A 16134-nucleotide genomic window follows, 5' to 3' on the forward strand; every position below is an offset into this window, starting at 1 on the left:
TAGACAGAGTCTCGCTCTGTCACCCAGGCTGGAGTGCAGTGGCGCAATCTCGGTTCACTGCAAGCTCTGCCTCCCAAGTTCATGCCATTCTCCTGCCTCAGCCTCCCCATGTCCAGCTAATTTTCAAGTTTTTTGTAGAGGTAGGGTCTTACTATATTGCCCAGGCTTGTCTCGAACTCCTGGCCTCAAGTGATCCTCCCACTGCAACCTCACAAAGTGCTAGGATTACAGGTGTTAGTCACCGTACCTAGTCCCGAATTTTAAATCTAAATATCTCTTTATGTCAAACTCTCAAACTTAAGGGAACCCTAACCCTGAGATAATTTCACAGAACATCAGGTGATTCCCCAGAGCCCTACTGGCTATGAATATACATGGTGGTCCTGTCTCATGCCCTGGGAGGAACATGAGGGGAGCCTGATGCCCAGGCCCCATCATAGCCCGAGGACTATCAGGCTACACAAAATAAGAACACTGACTGCTATGAGATGTCTTTCCCTAAAGAGGGTGTCTCCAGGAGATGACAGCATAGTGAAGGTGACAGAATTTACTGTGGCAATTTGCTGAGCTGCTGAGAGGGCAGTAGGAAGAAACACTTACCTGAAAGAGATTTTGGAATGGTTAGAAGACTTTCATGCACCAACGGATCGTCAGCTGCATTAACTAGCATGAGAGGAACATAAATCTGCAACAAGAAAATAAAGCAGAATTAAATGACTGATTCCCATTTTCAGACCCCATTGATTCAAGGCTCAAACTCACTGCTGGACATATTTTTGAAGCAAAGGGAAGAGGGTCACAGTTCAGCTTGCTGAACAGGTAGAGTAAGGACGCCTTGTATTCTCCGGCAGTGTGATGAGTTACATCTGCCATTGTGATTACTGCCCTGGAAGCAGGAGTGTGCAGAACCAAAGCTTCCTGATGATCATCAGAGTGTTTCAGATTAGCCATGCCTTTTAGGAAATGACTTTATAATGAATTATGTACATATTAATTCAGTTTATATCACGGGAAGGAAAAACGAAGTGCACTCCACACCAGACAAAAGAGATTCTAGAGGAATCTAGGCCAAGGCTGGGCACAGTGGTTCATGCCTGTAATCCCAGCACTTTGGGAGGGTAAGGTGGGAGGGCTGCTTGAGCCCAGGAGTTTGAGACCAGCCTGGGAAACATAGTGAGACCCACAACCCAGTCTCTATTTGTTAAAACAAACACAAAAACAAAAACAGAACAAATCAAAAGAATCTAGGTCAGGAGTGTGGCTCATGCCTATAGTTCCAGCTACTCAGGAGGCTGAGGCAGGAGGATCATTTGAGCCCAGGATTTCAAAGTTGTGGTGAACTATGATCACGCCACTGCACTCTAGCCTGGGAAACAGAGCAAGACCCTGTCTCTTAAAAAAAAAAGAAAAAAGAAAAAGAATATGAAGGTTGAAAACAGGAGTAGGCTGGTGGATATTGGAAAACCATTGGCAGGGTTGCATTCAACATCCACTTTACTAAAACAGCCAATAGCCTTCTTTTTCATTTTAGTGGAGATGGTACTGATAGGGAGACTCAGATGTCATTGAACAGCCATACTGAGGCAGTGAATGATTGTGCTATCCTGTAGGTCTCTGATGTTGGCTCTAGACAGCTCAACATTCCTATAATGGCTTAAATGATGACATCAAAAGTCTGATGATGCTAAACTAGGAGGGATGGCTGATAAGATAGCACAACTACAGTTCCCAGTGATCTGCTTTAGCCAGGGGAATGGTGGGCCAAACCTACAAGTGGACATTGACAAGAATAAATGGGAATTCCTGTGTTTGGATAAACAGGGGAGACTGGCTTGTTGGTCATTCAGGTTAAACAAACATATGGAGATTTTGGTTGGCCACAAACTTAATACACACAAGGTTTATTGTAGCTGCTAAAAGTTGCATTAATACAAACCAGTCTACCTTATCAACAGACACACTCAGCTGGGCGTGGTGGCTCACGCCTGTAATCCCAGCATTTTGGGAGGCTGAGGCAGGTAGATCACGAGGTCAGGAGTTTGAGACCAGAATGACCAACATGGTGAAACCCCGTCTCTACTAAAAATACAAAAAGTAGCCAGGTGTGGTGGTGCACTCCTGTAATCCTAGCTACTCAGGAGGCTGAGGCAGGAGAATCGCTTGAACCTAGGAGGTGGAGGTTATGGTGAGCAGAGACTGCGCCATTGCACTCCAGCCTGGGCGATAGAGTGAGACACCATCTCAAAAAAAAAAAAAAAAAAAAAAAAAAAACACCAAGAAAAAAGAAAAAAAAGAAAAAGAAAAAGAAAAAAAAAGAAATGCTCATCTTCACTTTGATGCAGAAACACATCAGCTTTACTCTGTGCTTTACCAGATAATGGCAGGAATTTTGAGTTCAGTCTTAGGCACTATGGTAACAAAATACAGAATGGCCAAAAGAGGGTCCCGCATGGTAAGAAACCTAGACAGATCTCATTGATCTGGCAGAAATCAGACAGGATTATGCTGTCAAAGGAAGACTAACAAAAAGGTGGGTGTTGGAGCAATTTTAAAGGCCCTCACACAGATATGGGAGCACACCAGTCTAAGGGGCAGCTCTGGGATTAATGTATGGCAGTTACAGAGGGAGAAAGTACGGTTCAATAAACAAATCCAAGCTAAAAGAGCGGTTGGAGCCAGATTCCAGCTAAGCTTCCACCAGGAAAATTTAGGAGGGATATTTGTTGTATTGTGTGCGAGGCTGGATGGAGTGATGCTAATTCTGAGCCAGTGATGGTCACTCACCCTGTGCAGGTACCGCATGCAACTTTCTTCCTCATAGTATTCCTTCAGGGAGTTATAGCCATGAAACTTCCTGGAACACACCAGAAAAAGAAAAAAAGAAAAAGGATAAAACATTGGTCATAAGATCAGAATGCTGAGCCGATTATGGCTCCAGTTCCTCATGCTAACTTGTGGCATTGGTAGAGTAGACAGAGGCAGGAGTTAGGCCTGAATGCTGAGCTGATTTTATGACTGTTCCAGATCCTGCGCTAACTCATCATATCAATGTAATGTATGTAGGTAGCAAGATTCGGGGTTAAGAGCACTGGCTTTGGCATTGGGGTTCAAATCCTGCTTCGGTCATTTACTAGCTATGTGATCTTGGGCAAATGGTTCAACTTATCTGAGCCTCAGCTTCTCCTGTATAAAATGAATCTGAAGGCAGGGCCTTCCTCAATGGAACTGTGAGACTTATGATGTTAAAGTGCTTACTACCATCATGACCCACCCAGAGTAATTACCCTGTAGTAATTGTTATCTATGTAATTATTAGTGTATGTTACATCTCTTGAGGCAGTATAAAACCAGTTGTCACTACAGATATGGAGAAACTGAAATTCAAGGACATTTACTGGAAGTTTCCTATTAACAGAGTTCTTGGTGGAGTAACAGGACCACTGTGAACTGGAATAAAATATGTATTAGATAACAGAAATGAGACTGTCATTCAAAGTTACCAATTCTGTCCCTTTATCTCTGACTACTGCTCCATATCTCTGACTACGGAGCAATAGAGATAAACTGGCAGGTAACAAAACCTTCGGTGCTCGGCATGAATGAGGGGCCGCAGCTCTGCCCTGCTCTGCTCTGTGCTCCCAGAGGCCCCACAAGGTTCATCCTGGAGCTCTGACACCAGGAGGCCCAGGCCAGAGGATCTCAAAACCTCTTTCCGACACAGATTAGGGCCTCTGACTTCTGAATGGCGGGTCTTCCTGTTCTGACTAGGGTCTTTAAGCTATCCTCCCTCCCCGAAAGCTGTGGATCTCATTAGACATCTCTGCCTGGGAATGGCCTGGAAAGCTCAGGCTGGACTATTAGGGCCCTCTTGACAGGGAGGAGGCCAAGTGTAGAGATCATCGCCAAGATGCCTGTCCTTGTGAAATCAGTTCGTTTGCAGTCTCAGCAGGCAGGGAATGCATTCTATCCCTCCAGTATTGCTGGGATGGATCTATGAGGAGGCCACCAAGACTGGTTATGATCATAAAATTGCTACTATCCAACACTATTAAAGAGGAAAGACTTTGGAGAGTGTTGAGAAACATTCTCTTTTGGGCATAAAAAATTTAGGAGATGAATGGGAAATTTAATTTGTTTTTCTTTTTTTCTTACTACACACCGCAATACAGTCACACACCTTATCTTAAGTGAGGGTGGGTAAGATGCGTTTTTCACCTTCTGAACATACCAGCAATTTCCTAGTTTTCATTTCCTTTGAGAAACTGTTAGCAGGCATATTTCAAGGTTACTTGGTGTAAGAAGGCTACTAAAATCTCGTAAGGAAGCAAAGCAAAGCAGAGATCCTATACCCTCAGGTCAATATCTGCCTATCTATTAGATGAAGAATAATTGCTTGTTTTAAACTACATCTAAAAATATCAAATAATTTATTTTTTATTTTTTAGGGACAGGACCTTGCCCTGTTGCCTAAGTTGGGCTCCACTGCAGTGTTGTGACCATAGCTCACTGTAATCTCAAACTCATGAGCTCAAGTGATCCTCCCATCTCAGCCTCCCAAGCAGCTGGGACTACAGGTGTGTGTGCCACTATGCCTGGCTATTTTTATTTTTCAATTTTTTTTTGTAGAGACAGGGACTTGCTATGTTGCCCAGGCTGGTCTCAAACTCCTCACCTCACGTGATCCTCCAGCCTCAGCCTCCCAAAGTGCTGGAATTACAGGCATGAGCCACTGTTCCTGGCCTCAAATGATTGTTAAATAAAAAGGATCACGTCTTTAAAGAGAATGATGAGGTCAGAAGTCAACTTTTCCTTTTTCAGCTAAGGGTAACCTCAATCAGAATCTACTGGTACCAGGAAAGAAGACACTATCAAGATTGCAACCTCAGGTGCCTGGAGGAGAGAGGCAGGTAGAGTAGATGAATGAAGTGGGCAGTATTTGTGTCTCACACTCAGGGGAGTCTCCATGCCCCAAAGTAAGAGGCTCTGTTCATTTTGCTTGAAACACACAGCCCTCTTGGTCTATCTTCTGTTTTCCTACTTTTTTTTTTTTTTTTAATTTTGAGAAGGGTCTTGCTGTGTCGCCCTGGCTGGAGTGCAATGGCATGAACACGGCTTACTGCAGCCTCAACCTCCTGGGCTCAAGCGATCTTCCCCCATGGCCTCCCAAATCCTCCTAGGATTACAGGCGTGAGACACTGCCCCCAGCCAGTTTTTCTATTCTTGTTAGAGACACAGAGAAGTACAAGAAATACTTCCTTTGCCTTTTACTTCACTGCAAAATGCAGATTAATGTGGCACCTGACACTTGCCCTGTTGTTGAGGCAGGACAGGTAGGGTGAAGACTGCCCACGCTAGGGCCTGCACGCCCCAGTTCCTTGAATCAAGCTAACTATGCTTTGTAGGAATGCAGAATGGGTCGTCAGATCCTTTTCCTATTTTCCAGGAGAAACTAGACATTTAAATGTTCCTGTGAAATCTTCTGTTTTTAAACACTAGACACTTACTTAAAGGGAAAAAAAGCACCCTTAACACTAAAGTAGGCAGAGCAAAGCACTAGTGCTAGGCAGAGCTGACCTGCAGCCTCCCGACTGGCACCCTGCCCCAGAGCATCTCTCTCCCGCCTGCGCGGACATACCTCATCACATTGTCATCAATCTGCATCAGGGATGTTGCTGTGTAGAGCCGGCTCAAGTCCGTGTCCTCCAGGCTCTGGGGTTTCTTAACGTGGTCTCCAAAAAGAGCTTGCCTAGAGCAAACAAAAGCAAACAGAGATTAAGATGTGGGGGATGAACAATCACAGCAGAGCCTGCTTCCTTGCCAGAGCAAGCCAGGAGGCAGACCCACTGTGGTCAGTTAGAAATAGAATCTTTAACCTTTGGAACATCCCAGAGGATGAGCTGGCGCTGTTGACTTTTGAATAACTATAGAAAGATGAATGTCAAAACCTTATTTCCCTTTTCAGGGGTACCCAGACAAACTAAAGATTGGGTTTGAACCTAGTTGAATATTCAAAAACCTTCAGCACAGGGGAGGGGGACTCAAGATGGGCCCTGTGGTGAGTGGTGGGCCGTGGGCCAAGCCATAGGGGCCTCGTCCTTACACTGTGTTGACCATGTCCCCCTTGGCAGAGACCCTTCCCCTTAATGAGCTGTTTGTGTTGCTTAACAAGGAAGGCTCAGTGTGCAGGAAGGAGTGGGAAAAAAACAAACAAAAACCAAGGAAGACAAGGGTTAACTCATTTAGCATTTGGGCAAATCAACAGCTCTCTAGTGTCTCAGATAAAAGCTAACATCTATTCAGGAGAGCAATCATTTTTTTTTTCCCCAACCCCCAAGTGGAACCAGCATTTCTATTAAGAAAAAATCCATCTTGAGAGGATGACATTAGAGGTAGGGGTCACAACATGCCCTTTTGACCTCTCTTCCCAGCAAGGGCTCTCAGTCACACACCTAGAAGCAGACTGAGTTTGCTGAAGCATAGCCCTGGATTTATTAAGGAAGGATTTATTATGCCAACTTGGTGTTCTGCTACCCATTCACAACCTCTCCAAAAGAAGAACACATTTCTGTAGCATTTATTTTTTTCAAAAGACTGTTAGGAAGATTATATACCTACTGGACAGAATGTACAAATTCAAAGTTAACCTAAAATTTCTAGATGTTTGACTTTCTGTAGTAAATTTGAAAAATGTAAATACTTAGCACACACTCAAAGGGGTCTCATAATTTGAACATTCTAGACTAATTAGTAGCAAGACCAGGTTCCTTTAGCAAAACAAATGTTTCCTGGGAGGAGTCACTTTCGACTCCAGAGGTGCAGAAAGGCAGACAAAGGACTTGGACTTGGTGTCAGAGGCCTGGATCCACCCCTTCTGGCTACAAAACCTCTGCAATCTCCAGACCCATCCAAACCTCGGCTCAGCCACATGCACCTCAGTGCCCAGCACACTGCTATATCTCAAACATGAGCCGAGTGGGAACAGCTGATTTGTCAGCCAGCACAGGGGACATAAGTCTCCCTCTGCTCTCCTTCCTGAAACGAGGACATGAGGACACATCTGGCAATGTGGCAGCCTGATGGGGCCTTCGAGCCCAGCCTTGCTCAGGCACCATGTGAACGCCCACCCACAGGAAGTCCAATCTGGGGTGTGTGGCCTGCTTTAGCCAATGAAAAAAAGATAACAAGAAACCAATCATTTAGTCAGATTGCTTTTCCTAGGGTGGTACCAAAAATGCCCCAGATTTTTTTGAGTGCACGGGTGTGTCTCGGGTGCTGGGAGCAATCAACACATGCCTAAGCCCTCCAATGCTCTCCAGTTTGGTTTTAGACATAGGATTTACAGAGGGGAAGCAACAGAAAAGCAACTTGGGCATGGATGAGTTGGCTTCACAAAAATAGGAGAACTGAGATGGACTTTAAAGGATGGGCTGGGTTCCCACCAGCAGAGAAATGGGAGAGTATTCTCAGCAAGGGCAGTGTGGGAGAGGCTGGGGGCATGGGAACCTCTAAGTAGCCTAGTCCAGCTACAGGGAATGAGAGATGTAGAGGAGGAGGCAGAGATGTCAGCAATAATAATAATCATAATGAAAAAGTCATTGCTAATATTTATCTGGTGCTACACATACCAGCACTGCTCTAAGCACTTGACAGGTTAATTCACCACAGGATTATGAGGTGGAGAGACAGGATAAGCATGAAGAATATGCAGAGGAGGGAGGTGCTGAAACCATGCCCTGAGACTCCTGTCCCCCTGCTGCTTGGTCAGAAGCCCAAGGGTCAGTCAAGAATGAGTCCTGATCCCCCAGGCACAGAAGCATCCTACGGAGAAGGTCTCCTCAACAATGACAGCCACCTCGTGACCGCTCTAATTTGGGAGAAAAGGGGGTAGAACTGGTTCCTTGTCTTAGATTTACTGGGAATTACAAAAGCATAAGGTGATTTGGCAAAGTTAGTAGCTTGGGACAGGTTTCTTTTCTTTTCTTTTCTTTTTTTCAGACAGGGACTCGCTCTGTCACCCAGGCTGGGGTACCTTGGCACAATCTTGGCTCGCTGCAACCTCCACCTCCTGGGTTCAAGTGACTCCTGCCTCAGCCTCCCGAGTAGCTGGGATTACAGTGGCACTATCACGCCCAGCTAATTTTTGTATTTTTGGTAGAGATGGGGTTTCGCCATGTTGGCCAGGCTGGTCTCGAATTCCTGGCCTCAAGCAATCTGCCCGCCTCAGCCTCCCAAAGCGCTGGGGTTACAGGTGTGAGCCACTGCGCCTGGCCAAGATAAGTTTGTTTCTAATCAAGTCACAAATGCAGGCAGCAGAGAGTCTGTACCATACCTGTATTTTTTTTTCCCCTGAAGGAACAGGAGCCCTGGCTTTTCATGGCTCCCAGATGAGCTCAGGAAGGAACTGTCTGTCTCCTGAGAGAGAATGGAAGGTGACCTACCTGTGCGAGAGGATGATCTTCTTCATGTTGTCGGCCATGAGGAAGTTGTAGAACCGCCGGCACTGGTCCCATTGCATGAAGGTTTCCTGGGCCCTGGAAGAACCACAGCGAGTGAGGGTGACTGCAGTGTGGGGCTGCAGATGGGCAGCCAGGAGTGGGCTCTAGCCATGGGGCAAGGTGCTTGTGTGGAGAGGGCCAGCTCTCAGGCTGTGGCCTCTGCATTAAAACAGAGGCTCTAATGTGCAGAGCTCAAACATCTCTGGAGAAATCTATGGAGACACCAAGACAGCGCAGGGGAAGGGGACCCCAGCAAAGGCCCTCTCTAGCGCCAGAGGCTTTGTTGGTGGCACCCCCGACACTCTCTTCTAGCACCTGGGCCTTCTCTTAGTCACTGAGCCTGCCAGGACCAAAGTCTGCTTCAATTGTCATGTGAACACTTTCTGTATTTGGCTTCCTACCTGGCAGGCAAGTTTTCTGGTTTAATGACAGGCACATGGAAGGGGAGAGTGGATGTGGAGGGGAAAACCTAAAAAAACTTCTGTTGTTGCTGATCAAGAGGTAAGGTAAAATCATTAACTGGGATCTCCTCCAAATCTATCTTTCGATTAGCCTTATGCCATTGAAGGGGCAAGGAAATCGAAGTGGAAATAGACGGGCCCTTAACCCTTTCTAGGCACAGCTGGTGCGTGCCAGCTGTGGTCTGGAAGCATCTTTCTGCCTCTAGGGCTAGGGTGTGACTGGCATATGCTAGGTGGCTGTGAGGGCCACCCTCTGACCTTTCAGTGGCAGCAGTAGGCAGATGATATTGTCCCTGTTTTCCAGAGCCCAGGTTCTGCCAGCAGCACATGCAGAAGGAGGAGACAGCACCACCAGCCCTGGCCATGTGCTTCACCAGCCAGATTTCCATGCCCACACAGCAGGTGAACAAACACCAGTGGGCTCACTCCCACCAGCCATGCCTGCTCAGCCCTCCCCACTCACTGCTCTTCTCCCTTGGGCATAAATCCAAACGCAGGTGGACACTGAATCCACACTCATTAAAGGGAAATTTTCATCTTGCAGGTTTCAAAATCTCCAGGCCTGACTCCACCCTGTGAATGGATCTGGACATCACTACTTCTACTAGGTTCCATCTTCCAGATGGTGAGGGGACTAGGTGGTTTATAAGGTTTTCTTGTTTTGTTTTTTTATTATTTTTTCAATCCAGAGAGCTTATAAAAGTAATTTTATAAAAGTAATTGCCCCAAAGTTGCTACAATTGTAGAATGGCAAAATTCCACAATTTTTGAGTGACAAACATTTCCCACGATGTCATGGTTAAAAAGTAAGAGGTAGTGGGGAGTTAAGAATGAAATGGTTTGTGAATTTAATGGTCTGTGATGTGCCCATCAAACACAGACTAAGCTCAAAGTAGACTAACACCACCTCGAAGGGTCAAAAGGCCACTGCATAAATGTGCAGCCGCCATCCCCCCCGACTCCAACCAAGCACCACAGGAAGAATATAGGACCAGATCACTATGAGGGACCCCAGCTAAAGCAGGACTGTGCTCACCTGCCTGTGGTCAGAGGGAGGGGGGTCACCTAATCACCCAATCAGTGAGCCACAACCGGCTGCCTCTCCTCTGACTTTGGATCCAAGCTACCCAGAGAGCCAATGGTCTCTGGCAATCCCAGCGTTCTCTTGCCCTGGTTCATTTTTCCCTTTGCCGACCTCCTAACTGAAGGGATGTTCTTGCTTTTGTTAGTACCTCCTTCATTGCAGACAGGCTGCAGAGGTAGGGAAGGGAGAAGTGTGTGGTCATAAACTTAAGATATAAAAAGATGCTGCAGTCCTGCAGTTGATTTTTTTTAATTGAATACACCACAGGCACTGCTTGTTGAAAGGTTCTAGGGATTCACAGGGACCCAGGGCTCAGGGAGGGATCAGGACAAGGATGTTGGGACTAGTGTTCCACTCTGTTTGTTTTGGCTAACATTGATTTTTAGTATCTTTGGTTTACCACTCAGTATATGTAGGGGCTGTCCTTTACCTTTGGCTGTAGAATTAAGGAATTGAAACTTAAATTTATATTGGTTTAATAAAAGAATCAAGATCAATGTATTACATTCATCTCATATATATATATTTTTGAAAAGGACTGATGTCTTCAATACCACCACCACCAACAGCAAACTGAAACGCAATAAAAGGGTAACCTACAGACTAAAAGAAACATAGAGAAATCGATAAATGCAAATGTAGGCAATATGTGGATCCTAATTCAAACAAGCCAACTGACAAAAAAAAAAAAAAACTTCTATGAGACAATCAAGGAAATCTGGACACTGACGAGAAATGGGATGCTATTAGGGAACTATTGCTAATGTTTTGGGTGATAATGGTATTTGTGGTTATGTTTAAGAAAAAGTCCTTAGAGTCTTTTAGAGCTACCTAGTGAACTACTTACAGATGAAATGATATCTGGGACTTGCTTTAAAAGAATGCAGTTTCTGAGGGAGTGGTTGAATGGCTGGGTGTAGAGGAAACAAGATGGGGGTATGAGTTCAGTGTTGGAGCTGGTAGTGGCTACACTGGGGTTCAATTTTAGATGCAAATCACAAAATGGGCATGAAACCAGGGGACTTTAGCTCTCTAGACACCGCACAAATACCTTACTTGGCTATCCAAGTTCTTTTTTTGTTTTTGTTTTTTGAGATGGAGTCTCACTCTGTAGCTCGGGCTGGAGCGCAGTGGTGTGATCTCAGCTCACTGCAACCTCCACCACCCAGGTTCAAGCGATTCTCCTGCCTCAGACTCCCGAGTAGCTGGGACTACAAGTGTGCGCCACCACGCCCAGATAATTTTTTGTATTTTTTTAGTAGAATACGAGGTTTCATCATGTTGGCCAGGGTGGTCTAGAACTCCTGACCTCAAGTGATCTGTTGGTCTTGGCCTCCTTCCAAAGTGTTGTGATTACAGGCGTGAGCCACTTCACCTGGCCTGAATATCCAAGTTCTTGACTTGCCTCTAGATGGCTATGTTCTCCAGAAGAGAAAAGGGGTGGCAGGAACTGCTCCCCAGGCTGGGCCAGATATTGGCCCACCAGGATAAACTGGCTGAGGACACAGGAGAGAAGTGTGGAACCCTGGGAGGGGCAGCTCGGTCAGAATTACAGGGAGGGAATGGCTTTGCATAATTCAGAGTGAACTCTTGTTGGAAGGAAGGTAGGTTTCAAAACTTCAGAAAGAACCAGGATGACTCCAAAAGGAGAGATGCCTCCTGAAAGTTGAAAAACTCTCAAAAAGTGATCATCACAAATGAGAAGAGAAAATCACCCCCCAAACCCAGTATAGTTTCACTGGGAGTCTTATTTGAGAATAATCCATATGGATTTTTAAAGAACTTTATGCATCCATTGATCTACCTATTACCAAAATAAATAGAATTCCCTGAAAATGCCTTCATTTCTAATCAATGTAACATTAAATTATAATAAAATATTACACATACTGGTTTCACAGCCATTTTCTAGTGAGATTTCTCTTTGGACTGTTAAAAGAATTTTAAAAGGTGTTGTGGAAGGCAATGGATTTTAATCGCTCAGAAGAGGGTCCCAACAAACAGGCATTTACAATTAGGTTCAGAGCAATCACTTAGGCAAGGAAGAGCTGAGCCAACCACTAAGCTGCTGGGGTAACTGCTTAGAGAAGGCTCAACTTTCCAGCTCGTATTTTGCAAAATGAGTGGATCAAGTACTGATGAAAAGGAATTAAAGTCAGAAGAGAATGAACTGGGAGAAAGAATGCATCTAATACCCAAGTGAATGCAGATCTCCTGGCTCAAATAAATTATGTCTCAGAGTGCTGAGAGACTATGAGAATAGTGAAACAGCTTTCCAAGTGGTCTTTGAAAAAATATGGAGAATATGAAAGAGGTTCTGTAAGAGTGGGATGGGCATGCATGACCTTAACATTCTAAAAAGGGGAAAAAGGCAAGGGCACTATGAATTAAGATTGGAGATAAATTTATGGGATGTGGATCTAGACTACACTAAAAAAAAAATCTTGAAAGCAATATGCTAATGAAACCTTAAGAATAAAGTACATTAAGTACTTTCCCAGAATGCTATCACCCCAACCTAAGAAGTATTTTTACTTGCAGAAGGAGGGGTTTCTTTCCAGATTTTGCCTATATACAGTCATATTTTAAGAAAATTATGATAAAAATACAGAACATAAAATTTACCATCTTAACCTTTTTTTTTTTTTTTTTTTTTTTTTTTTTTGAGACAGAGTCTTGCTCTGTCCCCCAGGCTGGAATGCAATAGCATGATCTCGGCTCACTGCAACCTCCGCCTCCCAGGTTCAAGAGATTCTCCTGCTTCAACCTCCTGAGTAGCTGGGATTACAGGCATGCGCCACCATGCCCAGCCAATTTTTGTATTTTTAGTAGACACAGTGTTTCACCATGTTAGTCAGGCTGGTCTCGAACTCCTGACCTCATGATCTGCCTGCCTCGGCCTCCCAAAGTGCTGGGATTACAGGCATGAGCCACTGCACCCAGCCCTTTAAAAAAAAAAAAAAAAAAAAAAGACAGGGTCTCACTATGTTGCCCAGGTTGGAGTGCAGTGGCTATTCACAGGTGGTCATAGCACACTATAGTCCTGAATTCCTGGGCTCAAGTGATCCTTCTGCTTCAGCCTCATGAGTAGCTGGGACTTATGGCATGTGATACCATGCCTAGCTTACCCATTTTTCAGTGTACAGTTCAGTAGTGTAAAGTGTACAGCTCATACTCATTGTACAATGTGAAAAGTTCTCTAGAATGTTTTCATCTTGTGGAACTGAAACTCTAGACCCATTAAATAATAATTCTCTATTTCTCCCTCTGTATAATCAAATTTTTACAAAATTGCTTTCCTCCCCTTTTTTTTTTTTTTCTTTTTTTTGAGATGGAGTCTCGCTCTGTCGCCCAGGCTGGAATGCAGTGGTGTGATCTCAGCTCACTGCAAGCTCCGCCTCCCGGGTTCATGCCATTCTCCTGCCTCAGCCTCCCGAGTAGCTGGGACTACAGGTGACCGCCACCACACTCGGCTAATTTTTTGTACTTTTTAGTAGAGACGGGGTTTCACCATGTTAGCCAGGATGGTCTCGATCTCCTGACCTCGTGATCTGCCCGCCCTGGCCTCCCTAAGTGCTGGGATTACAGACGTAAGCCACAGCGCCTGGCCCTTCCCTACTTTTAATGTATACATTCTGTCATGTTATATATTTTTTCTTGATTTTTTAAAATAAAAGCTGCCTTGTTCCTCACTGAGTTAGTATATTATTAATTTATTTAACTATGTCCCTACTGGACATGCAGATTATTTCTAACTTGGGCACTATAAGAGAGTAATCCTGCAGTGGGGGCAAAACCAGGACCAGCCCAACCCCCAGAGAGAGGAAGAGGGCACGATCCTAAGCAGGCCGGCCAAGCCCAGAACAGGGCTCCTGCCTTGAACAGCTGGGCCTCTGGGAGGCAGGATGGTGGAGCCTCTGGACCCAAAAGACCCAGCCAGAAGGTTCTGGGCTGTTAGCAGGTTGCCCTTCGGGGCAGAGTCAATCTGTAGACAGAGGTCATCATCTCCAGCTAGTTCAGCTTGAGAGTGTGAGCAGAAGAAAACCATGTTTGTACCACACAAGGGAGTGGGCCAAGAGTCTTTGGTACCTGCCAGGCTGGGCTTTGTTAGTTCCACTGGGGTGGAAGGATGGGGCAGAAAGATGGACTTCAGACTAGGGGAGGGAATGGCCACCTACCAAGCCCCTTTCCTCCTTATCAGAATCTTTTCCCTTTTACAGGATGTACTTTTACAAGAATGAGTTAGAGTCAAAGAGTATTTATATGGCTTCTCATTATTCTGATTAAAAAAATTAACAACAACAAAAAAACCAAAAAGCCCCAAGGCACTAAGGGCAACCATGTGGTCAGGTCGACTTCAAAATCCAGTGGTGGACAAGCTGAGCTGTTTCCCAGGTTGAAGTTTGTCCACAGAGTCTCATTTAAATGCTGCAGTTTCCCCCTCTCTGTTTGGATGTGATTCAAAGTTACTGATGGCACAAAGTTACTGTATTTTATAGCTCTTCAACTATAAAATCAAATTTTAGGAAAGTCCCAGTCTCTGGGGGAACTTTACAAATGATAACATTTGCTTTTGTCATAAACTCATTTCTAGCCTGGAATTTGCCATCAAAAGCAAGAGACAATAATCCTACCATATGGCAGGAAAAGTGGTACCTGCCTCTGCCCCATGGCGGGAAGGCCTTGCTCAAAGAATGCTAGGATATTCAGGTGGCCAGGTCTTAGTGATGCTAACACATTCACTTAGCCAGGAGTATAAAGTGCCTTTAAGGAGATTTGAAACACTCCTCTGATAATTCCTCTACTGTCCTATAAGGCAGCAGTCCTGGGGACTGGCTTTTTGGAAGACAATTTGTCCACAGACCAGGGAAGGCAGGGGGCAGGGGGATAGCTTCAGGATGATTCAAGCACATTACATTTATAATGTACTTTTTTCCCTGTTATTATTACATTATAATACAGAATGAAATAATTATACAACTCACCATAACATAGAATCAGTGAGATCCCTGAGCTTATTTTCCTTCAACTAGACAGTCCCATCTGGGGATGATGGGAGACAGTGACAGATTATCAGACATTAGATTCTCATAAGGAGTGTGCAAACTAGATCCCTCACATGCACAGTTCACAATAAGGTTCATCCTCCTATGAGAATCTAATGCCACTGCTGATCTGACAGGAGGCGGAGCTCAGGCAGTAATGTGATCAGTGGGGAGCAACAGTAAATACAGATGAAACTAAATACAGTTGAAGGTTCACCCACCACTTCCCTACTGCTTCGCCCACCGTGACCCGCCCACCGCTCACTTCCTGCTGTGTGGCCTGGTTCCTAATAGCAGTTGGGACTCCTGCTGTAAGGAGCTTCTGCCCCTGGCCTGGGCCCTGTGCTACTGTCCTCCTCACTCTCACCTCCTTCAGAAATCCCTCCTCATGGACCCCCCACTTGACTGAGGACCTCCTCAGCACCCATACGTCTAATGTGTAATATGTTAGTAACACGTATTTGTTGCTTTGTGGCTTTGTAAATATCACTCTGTTGTCTTAAGTACTGTGAGGTCCTCATATACAGACTGACTATCTTTTATACCCAAATGGCAATAAAATAATTTTATTTTAGTTTTATTATTATTGTTAAATTCTGCAACATAGGATTGTTGAGGGCTTCCTTAGGAAAGAAGAATTTATTTTACCTGAAATCAAACCAAAAATGCTTCCCTCCCCATTTTCTTTAAGCTCCACGAGGGCAGGGAATTAGTCAGCCTTGTTCAGGGCTGTGTCCCTATGACCTAGGAGGATGTCTCACCACACAGAGTTCCCAGGCGGGTTGGCAGCTATTTATGCTGAGGGAACATGTTAAAGTCTGCTGGATACCAGGTGATTTCAGGGCATTTGTGTCCCTCCTTCAGTGGTTCAGCACATGGTAAAAGGTGAGCTAGTTTAGCAGCAACTAGACTTTGCTAACTACAGCAAGCAGGTGGCTGGCTTCTCTCTAAGCCTTCAACTGGCTCTGGCTAGACGGGAGGTGAGCTACGGGAGGAGAAGCCAGAGGGAGGGGTTCACTGAGGAAGCGGGTCTCCAGACTCAGCTAGGA

The 16134-nt window shown here is 45.1% G+C and overlaps 1 protein-coding gene across 3 annotated transcripts in view; it reads right to left on the minus strand.

Annotated features, from left to right (window-relative positions):
- The window catches only part of LOC105488339 (abhydrolase domain containing 2, acylglycerol lipase), a 118837-nt gene that overhangs the window by 9044 nt on the left and 93659 nt on the right, over positions 1-16134 (minus strand). For all 3 annotated transcript variants that reach the window (XM_011752287.3, XM_011752289.3, XM_011752286.3), the window contains 4 exons: positions 8439-8531; positions 5636-5746; positions 2785-2854; positions 601-685 (listed from right to left, as the gene is read on the minus strand). In XM_011752287.3, coding sequence (XP_011750589.1) covers positions 601-685; positions 2785-2854; positions 5636-5746; positions 8439-8531 — 359 coding nt within the window. The remainder of the gene's footprint in view (positions 1-600; positions 686-2784; positions 2855-5635; positions 5747-8438; positions 8532-16134) is intronic.

This window comes from Macaca nemestrina, chromosome 7 (genome assembly GCF_043159975.1).
Source record: "Macaca nemestrina isolate mMacNem1 chromosome 7, mMacNem.hap1, whole genome shotgun sequence".
In the NCBI taxonomy this organism is placed as follows: Eukaryota; Metazoa; Chordata; class Mammalia; order Primates; family Cercopithecidae; genus Macaca; species Macaca nemestrina.